The sequence below is a fragment of the Jaculus jaculus genome, chromosome 1 (genome assembly GCF_020740685.1).
Source record: "Jaculus jaculus isolate mJacJac1 chromosome 1, mJacJac1.mat.Y.cur, whole genome shotgun sequence".
In the NCBI taxonomy this organism is placed as follows: Eukaryota; Metazoa; Chordata; class Mammalia; order Rodentia; family Dipodidae; genus Jaculus; species Jaculus jaculus.
Genome location: NC_059102.1, coordinates 280328353 through 280341161, shown reverse-complemented (window position 1 = coordinate 280341161; position 12809 = coordinate 280328353). Strand labels below are relative to the sequence as shown.

Below are 12809 nucleotides of genomic sequence, written 5' to 3'. Positions count from 1 at the left end.
CTTCTGGGATAGTTCCCTCCCTGAGAGATGCTGCCCACACAGTGACTCTGGCAGAGCTTATCCTCAGAAGTGTTGGTGCAGTCCCAGTTTTTAAGAGTCACCATATAAACACATTTGCATTTTGTATTACTGCTTTTATTTGCGCATTTTAATTTATTACATGACATATTTTATTACTTGGTAGCAATACAAAATAGTTTAGGAAAGATAGTGACAGATTATTCCATGTATAAATATGTAAAGTATGTACATCCCATCATTTGCATATTTGATATCTTACAGTGATAAATCTGTCAGTAATTCCTGTGAATAAGAAAATTTTATGACAAAATAATCTTCATATGTGGTAGAGATTAGACTGACAAATACAGAGGGAAAAACAAAACTTGCCTTGCTATACACTGCCTCCATCTAGCAGAGGGCTTCTGTTCACCCTTGTAAAGGCCCCCGCCTGCAGGAAACAGTGGCTTCTAACCCATTCACTGGTGTTCCACCATCTCTCAGTTGGTCCTTTTTCCTGTTGTCTGTCTGCCCTTGTCCTTTCTGTGGAGAGCTTGAGAATCTGTCATCTTTAGGTACACCTCTATGTTCCAGCGGTTTTTCTTCACATGGTAAGCGTTTGGGGCTAGTCAGTGATGTAGTAGGCTGCCAAATCTGCCCTATCGTGAGCTAATGTGCAGGACAGGTGAGATTCCTGAACAAGGCTGGAGGATGCAGAGGTGTTAGAAAGGAAATAATGCTCACTCTATCTACCAGACTTTTTAAATACAATGAATGTTTGTATCACAGTTTCTTTTTCCTGCTATCCTTTCTGCTGCCTGCCTGTATCATTTTTATTTTTAAGCATATGACAGCTTATGACCTGTTAAAACATATTACCTTTTTAAATATAAATATGATTATCTGAGAGCTTTTCCTACTGTTTATGAATTGTTCATGACTGGGTATTTTGAACTGGAAACATGACATTCTTTTTTGTATGTCTCAGATCACCATCATAAAATGTCTTATATTTGCTCTAATAGTTAGACCTTTCAATGTTATCCTGTACTTTTTTGCAAGGAACATAAATTGAAACTTCAGGCCTTCGTAACATGTATTATATCACCATCCAATACTGTTCAATTTCCAAGAGAGGCTGAGATTAGATCATTATAAAATAATTCAATTTAAGGTTTAGGAGTTATGAGAACTGTGACTAGCCTCCCTATTTAACAGGTAAAGAAGTAAACTTGGAGAAACAGTGATACCCTTCATGGCACTGTGCTGAAAAGTTCCTTCAGTAAGGCTGATCTACAGTTTACTCCACTGTCTCCTTACCCTTTCTCTGACAGGCTTTTCAAAAATATATATATATTTATTTATGTATTTATTTGAGAGTGACAGACAGAGAGAAAGAGGCAGATAGATAAGAGAATGGGCGTCCCAGGGCCTCCAGCCATTGCAAACGAACTCCAGATGTATGCGCCACCTTGTGCATCTGGCTTACATGGGTCCTGGGGAATCAAGCCTCAAACTGAAGTCCTTAGGCTCCATAGGCAAGTGCCTAACCACTAAGCCATCTCTCCAGCCCTCTGTGGCAGGCTTTTCCTGCACATTTCTTTTGGCTTTAGCCTACTTAAGATCACTATTAATAAATTCTGTTTCTTCTGTTTGAAAATTGGTTTATAGTAAAAGTTAGGGACTAAAGAAATTACTGGAATTTCTTGGGAGGCAGAGGTAGGAGGATCGCCATGAGTTCAAGGCCACCCTGAGACTACAGAGTTAATTCCAGGTCAGCCTGGACCAGAGTGAGACCCTACCTCAAAAAACCAAAAAAAAAAAAAAAAAAGAAAGAAATTACTGGAATTTGATAATTTACTAGGTTTTATAGTATTGTATTTGCTGGAGTTAGTACAAGTTTTCAAGATATCTAAATCATTCCTGAAGACAAAGGTATCAGGAAAAAGGATCTGAATATGAAAGATTATACACAATGTTAGAAATACACAAATTATTTCTTAAACTCATAGCTATCAGAATTGAGAATAAAGTTCAATATTCTTCTGAAGGCTAGATCTGGACCAAAAAAGAATTTACCTTGCTGAACATTTAGTATTCTTAGTTAAGAGGAATATTTTCATCATATAAAATATTGTTTATATGTATATATCCATATATATAAATATATATGTATATATGAAATGACTCAGGATAAGTGTATTATAAACATCTACTTTAATTTCCTTTCATGAAAATTTAGACTTACCAGAGCTAATGTAGTGAAATTTTAGATCAAATATATGTGTATATCTATAGTTGCCATGTAGTCTTATAGTTAAAAACCTTTTTTTAGTACCTTTGGATTAATGAGCCCTCCCCCACCGTCCCCCAACAGGAGAGAATCCATGTAAACACTTAACATTTTGGAAAATACTTCTTTGACACTAATGTACCCCACTGAAAATACCTCTCAGAACATTTGCCTGGTTGTGAAATTGTTGGCCACAATACTATCTCTAAAAGAAATAGAAAATGGGGCTGGAGAGATGGCTTAGCGGTTAAGCGCTTGCCTGTGAAGCCTAAGGACCCCGGTTCGAGGCTCGGTTCTCCAGGTCCCACGTTAGCCAGATGCACAAGGGGGCACACGCGTCTGGAGTTCGTTTGCAGTGGCTGGAGGCCCTGGCGCGCCCATTCTCTCTCTCTCCCTCTATCTGTCTTTCTCTCTATGTCTGTCGCTCTCAAATAAATAAATAAAAAATGAACAAAAAAAAAAGAAATAGAAAATGTATTGTTTATATTTTTCTTATTTTTTTGAGAATTTCTTGTTAAAAACTGAGAAGACTGGTTTAAGTGTTCTTGTTTTTCTTTTCTTTCAGCTACGACAGTTAGTTAATGTGTGCATCAACCCAGATCCTGAGAAACGACCAGATATCACCTATGTTTATGATGTAGCAAAAAGGATGCACGCATGCACTGCAAGCAGCTAAACTCTCAAGCTCATGAAGAACATAACCAAAATAATTTAAAGTATTTTTGTGCAAATCATACCTCCCCAATATTGTCTGGGTGTTACAATGAATATTTCAGAGCTCACATGCTTTTAATCCTTAACCAGTTTTCATATAAGCTTCATTTTTCTACCAGTCTGAACCACCTTGCAAACCCAAACAAATGACTTTGATATAATTATATTGCATGTTAGAATGACAAGTGTAACATGATAGTTCTCAGTGGCTAAAAATTTTAGAATTATTTGGAGGTTTCTGCTGATGAATTGTGTTCTGATGTACTGTTAGTGTCAAATATTGAAGCTCCACCTCAGCACATGGATATACAGACCTGAGGAAAGTCACCCTTTGGCTTGTTGGCTTTTAGTCAGATTGAAGTGAACACAATTGTGAACTTTTGTGAGTTTGTTTCCTTCCTTCCTTCCTTCCTTCCTTCCTTCCTTCCTTCCTTCCTTCCTTCCTTCCCTTCCTTCCCTTCCTTCCCTTCCTTCCCTTCCTTCCCTTCCTTCCCTTCCTTCCCTTCCTTCCCTTCCTTCCCTTCCTTCCCTTCCTTTCCTTCCTTTCCTTCTATCTTTCTCTCTCTCTCTCTCTTTCTTTCTTTTTGTTGGAGGGTGGGGGTTGAGGGACATGTTTTAGTTCTTAGCATTATACCTTTCACATATAATTCTTATGTATACATAAACTATTTGTGAAACACTTATTTGTGAAATTCTTAGTTGATACATTCAAAATTCAATGACTAAATGTGAAAAGATAAGGCTACAAAATGTAAGTCAGACACTGAAAAGTCTTGTGTTTTAATATCTTTGATATTCTCTTTGCATTCAAATGGTATAAATGAACCCATTTAAAAAGTGGTTAAGGATTTGTTGGGCTGGTGTGGTAGTAATTTTTAAAGTTGAACATTGCCCAAGGCTTTTTTGTGTGCTTTTATTATTTGTACATTTGAAAGATATTCTTGGAATAATCTTGCAGTACTATACTTCAGTTTCTTTATAAATATAAGTGCATTTTAACTCATAATTGTACACTATACTGTAAGCATATGTTTTTATTCATAGATTTTTATTGAAGTTTTGATTGGTCCCCTACAGAAATTTTTTTATATTCAAGTTACTTTCTTATTTATATTGTGTGTGCATTTTATTCATTAATGTTTCTAATTTCCTGAGAACATAATTCTTTTAAAAGATATTTGATATGCCAACACTTTTCTTGGATTGAAACATTCTTTTTTAACTTTAAAATTTGGGTCACTCTGTATGCTTGTGTTTTGTCTTGTCAGAGAGGGAGAAGGGATGTATGTTAAAATGTGCCTGTGAATGTTGAGAGTTTTGTCATTCGATAAGGTTATAGTTTTAGAATATGCATAAGGACATGAAATCTGGCCATTACTGCACCCAGAATTGTTCTAAAAATAACATTTCTTTTGAGAGGCTTTGGAGCAAAATACTGGGTCTGTGCATGAAGAGGACAGTAGTGATAATGCTTATTTTAGTTGAAGGAAATGGGCAGAGTCTAGTGAATGCTCTTATGGAGATAAGTTTTCCCTAGATGCCTTCATATTAATAGCAACCAGGTTCCTCACAGAAGCGTGAAGCCAAAAGGCTGAGTGATAGTCACTGTTATAGAACACTGTATGTGCCATGATGGAACTTTAGGACGGCTTATCCTGCCGATTTAGAAACCTCACATTTAGCGAATACCTGCTGTACTAGATGTAAGTTCTGGTTTTGATTTTTCACATACTTTTATTCCTACATTTATTTGAATAATTTTAAGTAATTTGGAAGTTTTCAAAATACCCGTGCATTTTAAAATTTTAATTGTTATGTGTGATATCTGAAGGGTAATCTCATCTTGGAATAAACAAAAGAAATGTGGTTAATTTTGTTAATAAAGGCTGGATATATCCCAGATTTTACATTTTCACTGAACATCCGTTGACTATCCCAGAAGGATGAGTAGAGTTACATGTATTGACCATTTGTGTCATTTTGTTTAATGTAATAGAATTAGCTGAGGTCCAATGTCCTCTACTTGGAACAGATAGTCTTCTTTTTGTTGCCCCCATTAAGAACATGTGGATATAGTATTCATTACCTTAACCCCTCACAGTGACTTCAAAGTAAGGAGTAAAGCTCTTCTTAGTAAAACTGTCCACTAAAAAGCAATAGCTGAAGAAGTTAATGGTCTGGAAATCCATTATTATTTCATACATGTGTAAACTTTATTTCAGCTATATTTTTAAATTCAAGTTCATATTTTTTCTTAAGAAACCGCTGTGTAAAACCAAATTCAGCTTTGAATGGGATCATTTCAAAGAATTATGGAAGTTCTAATCTTTATAATCACCAATATTCTGCTTATATTTCTACTTACAAGTAAATTTTAAATTAAGTAAACATTTGATTTGAGTGGCAGGTAAAACAAAATGTTCTACTTATTCTAGACCTTATTCAAACATTGGTACCAGGTACCCAGGAGAAAATGTGGAGTAACTTTGTTTTGCATGCTGAGGTTTAGAGGTTGTTGAACAAAGGGCATCCCTATATAAATAAAGTGCTGAACAGTGTGCAATGACTGTAAATTTAGTAAGAGGGCTGGAGAGATGTAAAATACTGCAGCCATCTCATGAATGCTCTGCCATCCTACATAGTATCTATTACAAAGCACCTTTCTTGTATCCATACATTGCAGGTGTTGCTGTTAACATTTACTATATTTATTATAACCAGAATGCTGTTATTCACATTAAATGTTTATTCTTTAAAATGAATGTATTGTTTATAACCCACAAATGCATACTCTATGCCTTATATCTCAATAGTACTGTAATATGAACTTCTTTTGTGAAATACTTTTATTTTGTTATGCTTTAAATACACATACAGAAAGATTCAGTTGTTAGCTTTGAAAGCTGTACAATATCATAATATAAATATATAAGAATAAAAAATGAATACTGTAAATTTGAGTGTTTATAATTTTCCCCCAGTGCCTACTATTGTTTCACTTAATCTACAAAAATAGTTCTTAACTGTTACCATAACTGCCATTTTGAAGAAGCCTAAGCAATGAGACAGCAAGAATGATAACACTGGCAGACTTTGAGAAATAGGTTTTGAATATGTATGATATAAGAAAGCATGTTTTGTGAGTCCCTTCTGGATCTCATTTTTTTGTTGTTGAATCAAAGAAATCTTCTAAAAGTTGAAAAGGGAATGTTTATTTTCCTGGTTTGAACATTTAGAATTTAAAACTTAAACATTTAGATTCAGTTATTGTCTCTGCAGTGGACTGTCAACAATATTACAGGTTGTATATTTTATGTTTTCACATGAGGATTGCTCTAGTGCATGCAGACCTTAAGGATAAAAGGTATTTCAAAATTATATGTTAGTTGGAAAAGTAAGTACTAGGCATATAGGTTTATAAATAGTCCAGCCATCATCAGTGCAATTAACTTTTTAAATCAAAATATAACAAAAACATTCCAGATAAATCCTTAAATTTTCAAAAGACACTCATGAAATTTTCACATTGTTTTTAATTGTATGTGAGTTCATGGTAAATTAATGATTTAACAGATTATTGGATGCTATGAAAGTGAAGAATTTTAAAATCTGGTAGAGAAAAATCACTGGCACATTACATTTGAGGGTATCCCCATTAAAAAAGGGCAACTTCCTCTGCAGAAACCCTAAAGACCAAGAGATACACATTTCAAGTCCTGAATGAAATAGCTGACATCCCAAGGTCACTATAACTAGCATAACTAACCTTCAGAGATGGCAGAGAAATAGAGACTTGGGTAAGTTTCAAGGCCACCAGCTCTGACTTAACTAAACAGTTTTATGGGATTTCTACATCCAAACGTGAGAGAAAAGGAACCCCATCTTGAAAGCATATAAAAGAGTTAATCCTACCAGAAGAGGGAATGTACAAAAGAGAAACAGAAAGTAATCAAACATTCTGAGGGGCACAGTAATTCAAGCCACAAAGATAAAGAAGGAAAAAGAAAAGAACAAAGATTATTCAAAACTAGAAGTCACTCACACAGAACTCAGGACCATGTCACATATTCTTCCTTATGTGTTGAGTCTAAATAACTTGGACCTGAAACTAGAATATTTATTATTGTGTGTTGTAGGTCTGTGTGTATAAGGCTGAGTCAGAGAAGGATGGAGAAATGGTGTTTGGGATGATAGATGCACATTGTATGTTTGGGTAGATTTATGTACTATACCCTATTACCATGTACAATTAATATGTTAAGGAAAATCATTTTTAAAAGGCAAGATAACAATGTTAGGTGGGAGGCTCAATGAGAATCATATTTGGGGCTAGAAAGATGGATCAGCAGTTAGAGGTGCTTGCTTGCACCATGTAAAACCAGACACAAAGTAGCACATATATCTGGAATTTACTTGCAGCAGCAGGAAGCCCTGGCATGCCAGTTCTTTCTTTTCTCTTCTCTCTTCTCCTCTCTCTCTTTTTCCATCTCCCTCTCTCAAACATTTTTTAAAATATTTTATTTATTTGACAGAGAAAGAAAAAAGGGAGAAAGAAAGAGAATGGACACACCAGGGCCTCTAGCCATTGCAAAAAATTCAAGACTATATATCTGAGTTTTATGTGGGTACTGGGGAATCAAACCTGGGTCCAAGTCATAAATGGCAGTATATACTACATATTGATGCACAATATTAACAGAATTAAAATAGAAATAAACTTCACCACACACAGGTGAATATTTCCAAGTTCATGAGTAAAAATTCAAACAAGAGAATTAATGGAAGTTCAATTGCTTATCACCATTGAAGAAAACAATGAATTTGAAAAGTGGTACCATTAATACTGAAGATGTGGCTATAAATGTTCCTTGTTATTTTTTGACATGACTTTTGATAACTATGAAAAAACAAAACTGTCACTAAACCTTACTATCTGTGAGGTAGAAGAGTGAACTAAGAGAACATCAAAAAAAAAAAATAAATAAATACATGGATTGTTTAATGAAATCATAGCAGAAAACTTCCCAAACCTTGAGAAAGAAGTTGATACATAAACACAACAGGCATTTAGAGCCCGAGAGAAGAACTCATCCATGACACATCATAGTCAAGATGGCAAAAATACAAAATAAAAGACTACTAAATGCTGTAAAAACAAAAGCCCTTCCACTCACATACAAAGGCAGTAACATCAGAATATCCATCATCAGAAGCCCTAAAAGTCAAAAGGATAGAGCAAAATATTTCAATCCCTCAAAGTAAATAACTACCAACCAAGAATGCTATGCCCAGCAAAGTTGTCCTTCAAAATTGGAGGAGAAATTAGGTTATTTCAAGAAAAGCACAAATTAAGGAGATTAAACAAGCACTATAGAAGTTTCGTAAGGTAATTCTACAGAGGGAGGAAAAAGCAAACCAGTCTCCACCATGAGAACAAATGTAAGAATACTCACCAAGAAAAGAACAGAGGAACAAAGTAGACCTCGTAATGAACCAACCATGTTCATCCTATCCAACCAGTAAACTCCTCAAACTAATAGGGGAGGTGAAAGAGAAACATTACTAACCCAGCCAATCAGAACATGACTGACAAAAATCATAGAAAAATCCTCTTGCAATAATAACTTTTTGTATTGATTGATGATGAGAGCAAGAGAGGTATAGAGATAGAGAAACAATGGGGCACGAAGGCCTCCAGGCACTGCAAACTTCAGACAATAATAAATTTTAATATAAATGTCCTTAACCCCCTCCATAAAAAAAAAAAAACAAAAAAAAACAAGATACTTAACTGGCTGGACTAAAAAAGAGGATCTATCACTTTTACCTAAAAAACTTACCTACCTAGCAAAGTTGTTCAAAAACTGAAGACCAAATATAAGAAAACATTCTACCAAGCAAAGGGAAACTGTAAACAAGCAAGTGTAGCAAGCTGTTCTTGTATCTGATAAAGTAGATTGAAACTTACGAAGTCGAAAGACAAAAGGAAGCCCAAAAGGGAACAATTCATTAAAATTTAAAAAAAAAAAAAAGCTCCTAACGACTTAACATTTTAGGCATCAAACTTTGTGGCTCCCAACTTCATAAATAAAACACTGAAAAGCATAAAAGATCACATAGATCTTGACACAATTATTAGTGAGAGACCCCAATCACATATCTAGATAAGTACTTTAAAAGTCAGCATAGATATCTCAGAGCTAATTTACAACATAAAGCAATGTAACCTAACAGATAGATAGAATATTCTGCCCATGAAATAGTATACATTCTTTTTGGCTGTTCATGGAAGTTTCCTAAAAATTGATCACATCATAGACTATAAGCAAACCTTAGCACATACAAAAAACTATTGAAATAATTGTATTATATTAGACCACAGTGGAATAAAAGTAGAAATCAATAGCAAAAGAAACTTCAGAAACTACACAAATACCTAGTGGTGTAGTTTGGATATATTCCCTCCACTAGAGACTCATGTGGTTGAACATGTGGTCCCCAGCAAAGTGGTACTGTTTGGGAAGGTTGTAGAATCTTTGGGAGGCAGAGCTTTGTTGGAGGAAGTATGTCACTGGGGGGGCCAACTTTGAGGTGCTGAACTTGGTCCTGCTTGTTGTTCTCTTTCTCTATTTCCTGTTTCCTGTTTCTATCATGTTTACTCCACTATGATAACTCTACCTTCTAGAACTGTAAGCCAAAATAAACTCTTTTCTAAGTTGCTTGTGGTCAGGTATTTTGTGCCAACAATGAGAAAATAACCAATACACATGGAGAATGAACAAGACACTTCAATGAGTAGTAGGATATGGAAGAAATCACAGAGGAAGTGAAAATTCTAGAAACAAACTAAAATGATAACAAAACAATCCTAAGAGAAGCTTTATAGTAAAGTACTCAAATTAGAAATTTACAAAGATCTTAGGTAAACAAGTAATGAAACTTCAGGTAGAAAAACAAGAAGAAATCAATGCCAGACCCCGTAGAAAGAAATAATAAACATTAGAGCAGAAATCAATGAAGCATAAAATAAAGAACAATACACAGAATCAGTGTAAGAGTTGGCTCTTTGAAAAAGTTAACAAGATTCAGCTGGGCATGGTGCCTCATTCCTTTAACCCCAGCACTTTGGAGACAGAGGTAGGAGGATCACCGCAAGCTCAAGGCCACCCTGAGAATGCTTAGTGAATTCCAGGTCAGCCTAGACTAGAGTGAAACCCTACCTCGAAAAACAAAACAAAACAACAACAGAAAAGTAACAAAGTTGAAAACTCAGCTAAAGTCAGAGAGAGAGTAACTCAAATAAAATTAGAGAAGAACATGGAGTTTTTTACAAAACAGAGCCCAATGAAATTCAGAAGATCATTAGGGAACATTTTGAAGGCTTATATTCTAAAATGAAATGAAAGAAATTTCTAAATGCATATGACCTATCTACATGAAAGGCAAAAGGCATAAATCATTTAAACAGAGCTATAGGAAACACCACAATTGAAATAGTAGTTAAAATTCTCCCCAAAAGAAGCCCAGGACCAAATAGATTCACCTCTGAATTCTGTCAAACTTCTTTTAAAAAATTATTTACTGCTTATTTTTGTTTATTTTTATTTATTTATATGAGAATGACAGAGAGAGATTGAGAGAGGAGAGAGAATAAGGGCATCAGGCCCTCCAGCCACTACAAATGAACTCCAGAGGCATGCACCACTTTTTGCATCTGGCTTGTGTGGACACGGGAATGGAACCTTGAACCTGGGTCCTTAGACTTCACAGGCATGGGCTTAACTGCTAAGCTATCTCTCCAGCCCCTCTGTCAAACAAGGAAGATCTAAGATCAACACTTCTCCAACTGTTTCACAAAGTATAAAAGGTGGTAACACTACCAAACTCATTCTATGAGCCCAGTATTAACACAAATACTAGATTAAAAAAACCATGGCATATGGCATACATCTTTAACCCCAGCACACAGAAGGCAAAGGCAGAGGATCTCTGTGAGATCAAGGCCAGCCTGAGAATACATAGTGAGTTCCAGGTCGGTCTAAAATGAGATGCTGCTTCAAAAAAGAACAACCTGGATAAAGACATGAAAAATAAACTACAGTTCAATTTACTTGATGAACATAGATAACAAAAATTCTCATCAAAATGCTTGCAAACTATGGGATGGAGAGATGGCTTAGCAGTTAAGTGCTTGCCTGTGAAGCCTAAGGACCTGGTTTGAGGCTCGGTTCCCCAGGTCCCACATTAGCCAGATGCACAAGGGGGCGCACGCGTCTGGAGTTCGTTCGCAGTGGCTAGAAGCCCTGGCGTGCCCATTCTCTCTCCCTCTATCTGTCTTTCTCTCTGTGTTGCTCTCAAATAAAAATATGAACAAAATTTTTTTTAAAAAAATGCTTGCAAACTGTATTCAAGGTAATATATCATGACCAAGTCAGTTTCACCCCAGGGAGTCAGATTTATTCAACATATGAATGTACATACTTTTACACAAATTGTGTGTATATATGTATATCATTTATATATTTATATTTATATATAGATACGTACATACATACACATACATACATATATATATATATGATATAAATGACAATCATATATATTCATAAACCATATAAACAAACAAGGTCAGAAATTGCACATTCATCTTTATCGAGGCTTTCTGCATTTTACAACATGGCTTCCTAATGAAAGACCTACATAAATTACTAATAAACATAACATACCTCAAAATAATAAAAGCTATATATAGCAAACATGTAGCTTGCCTTATACTAGATGAGGAAACACTAAAACATTTTCTCTGAAATCTGGAATGGAACAAGGGTGTCCTTTATTCCCATTCTTAGTCAATATTGCATTTAAGGTCTTAGCTAGAACAAGATTATCTAAGAGAAAGATATAACAGGAATAAATTTAGTAAAGGAAGAAGTAGAAGTATCCCTATTCAAAAGTACTCCAGAATCTGCCAGAAAACTCTGAGAGTTAATGAGCACTCTCACCAGTCAAAAGGCACAAAAAATCAACATCTAAAAAACTACTAGCTTTCATATATTCCAATAATAAACCTGCTGAGAAAGAACAAGGAATGATACTGCATTCACAATAGTCTCCAAGAAAAATAAATTACCTGCTAATGAATCTCACCAGCAATGTGAAAGACCTCTCTACACAGAAACTTAAAACATCAAAAACAGAAATAAAAAAGGAACCAGGTGATGGAGAGAATGTCCATGCTCCTGGATCAGAAAAAAATTAAAACTGAGGGAATGGCCAATTACCAAAAGCAATCTATTGATTCAATTCAATTCCATAGAACTTACTATGAGATTCTTCCCAGAATAATAAAAAAAAAGAACAATTCATATGGTAACACTAAAGATCATGCATAGCCAAATCAAACCTAAGCAGAAAGAATACTAATGGAGACATCACAATCCCTGTTTTGAAATTATACCACAGGGCCATAGTGACAAAAAGCATGGCTGCATACTGAAATTGTACATATACACAGTGGAATGTTACTTGGGTATAAAGAAAAATGAACTGATGGGATTTACAAGTAAATGGATAGAACTGGAAACAATTATACTAAGAGAGGTAACCCAGGCTCAGAAGGATAAAAAAATCACATGTTCTCTTTCATAGTTGGATCTTTTAATAATTCTATGTATGTAATTATGGGATGTGAGAGTGGGTACAGGATGCAACAGTATAGAAGAGCATGAAAGGAGAACAAGACATATAGAGAAAGGTAGGTTAAACAGGAGGACTCTTAATATGAAAGTGGAAGGAAAATTGT

The 12809-nt window shown here is 35.1% G+C and overlaps 1 protein-coding gene across 2 annotated transcripts in view; it reads left to right on the top strand.

The window, feature by feature from the left end:
• Positions 1–5906, top strand: part of Nek7 (NIMA related kinase 7) — a 163383-nt gene extending 157477 nt beyond the window's left edge. For both annotated transcript variants that reach the window (XM_045138193.1, XM_045138188.1), the window contains exon 10: positions 2859–5906. In XM_045138193.1, the coding sequence (XP_044994128.1) occupies positions 2859–2969 (111 nt within the window). In that variant the 3' untranslated portion in view covers positions 2970–5906. The remainder of the gene's footprint in view (positions 1–2858) is intronic.
• The last annotated feature ends 6903 nt before the right edge of the window (positions 5907–12809 follow it).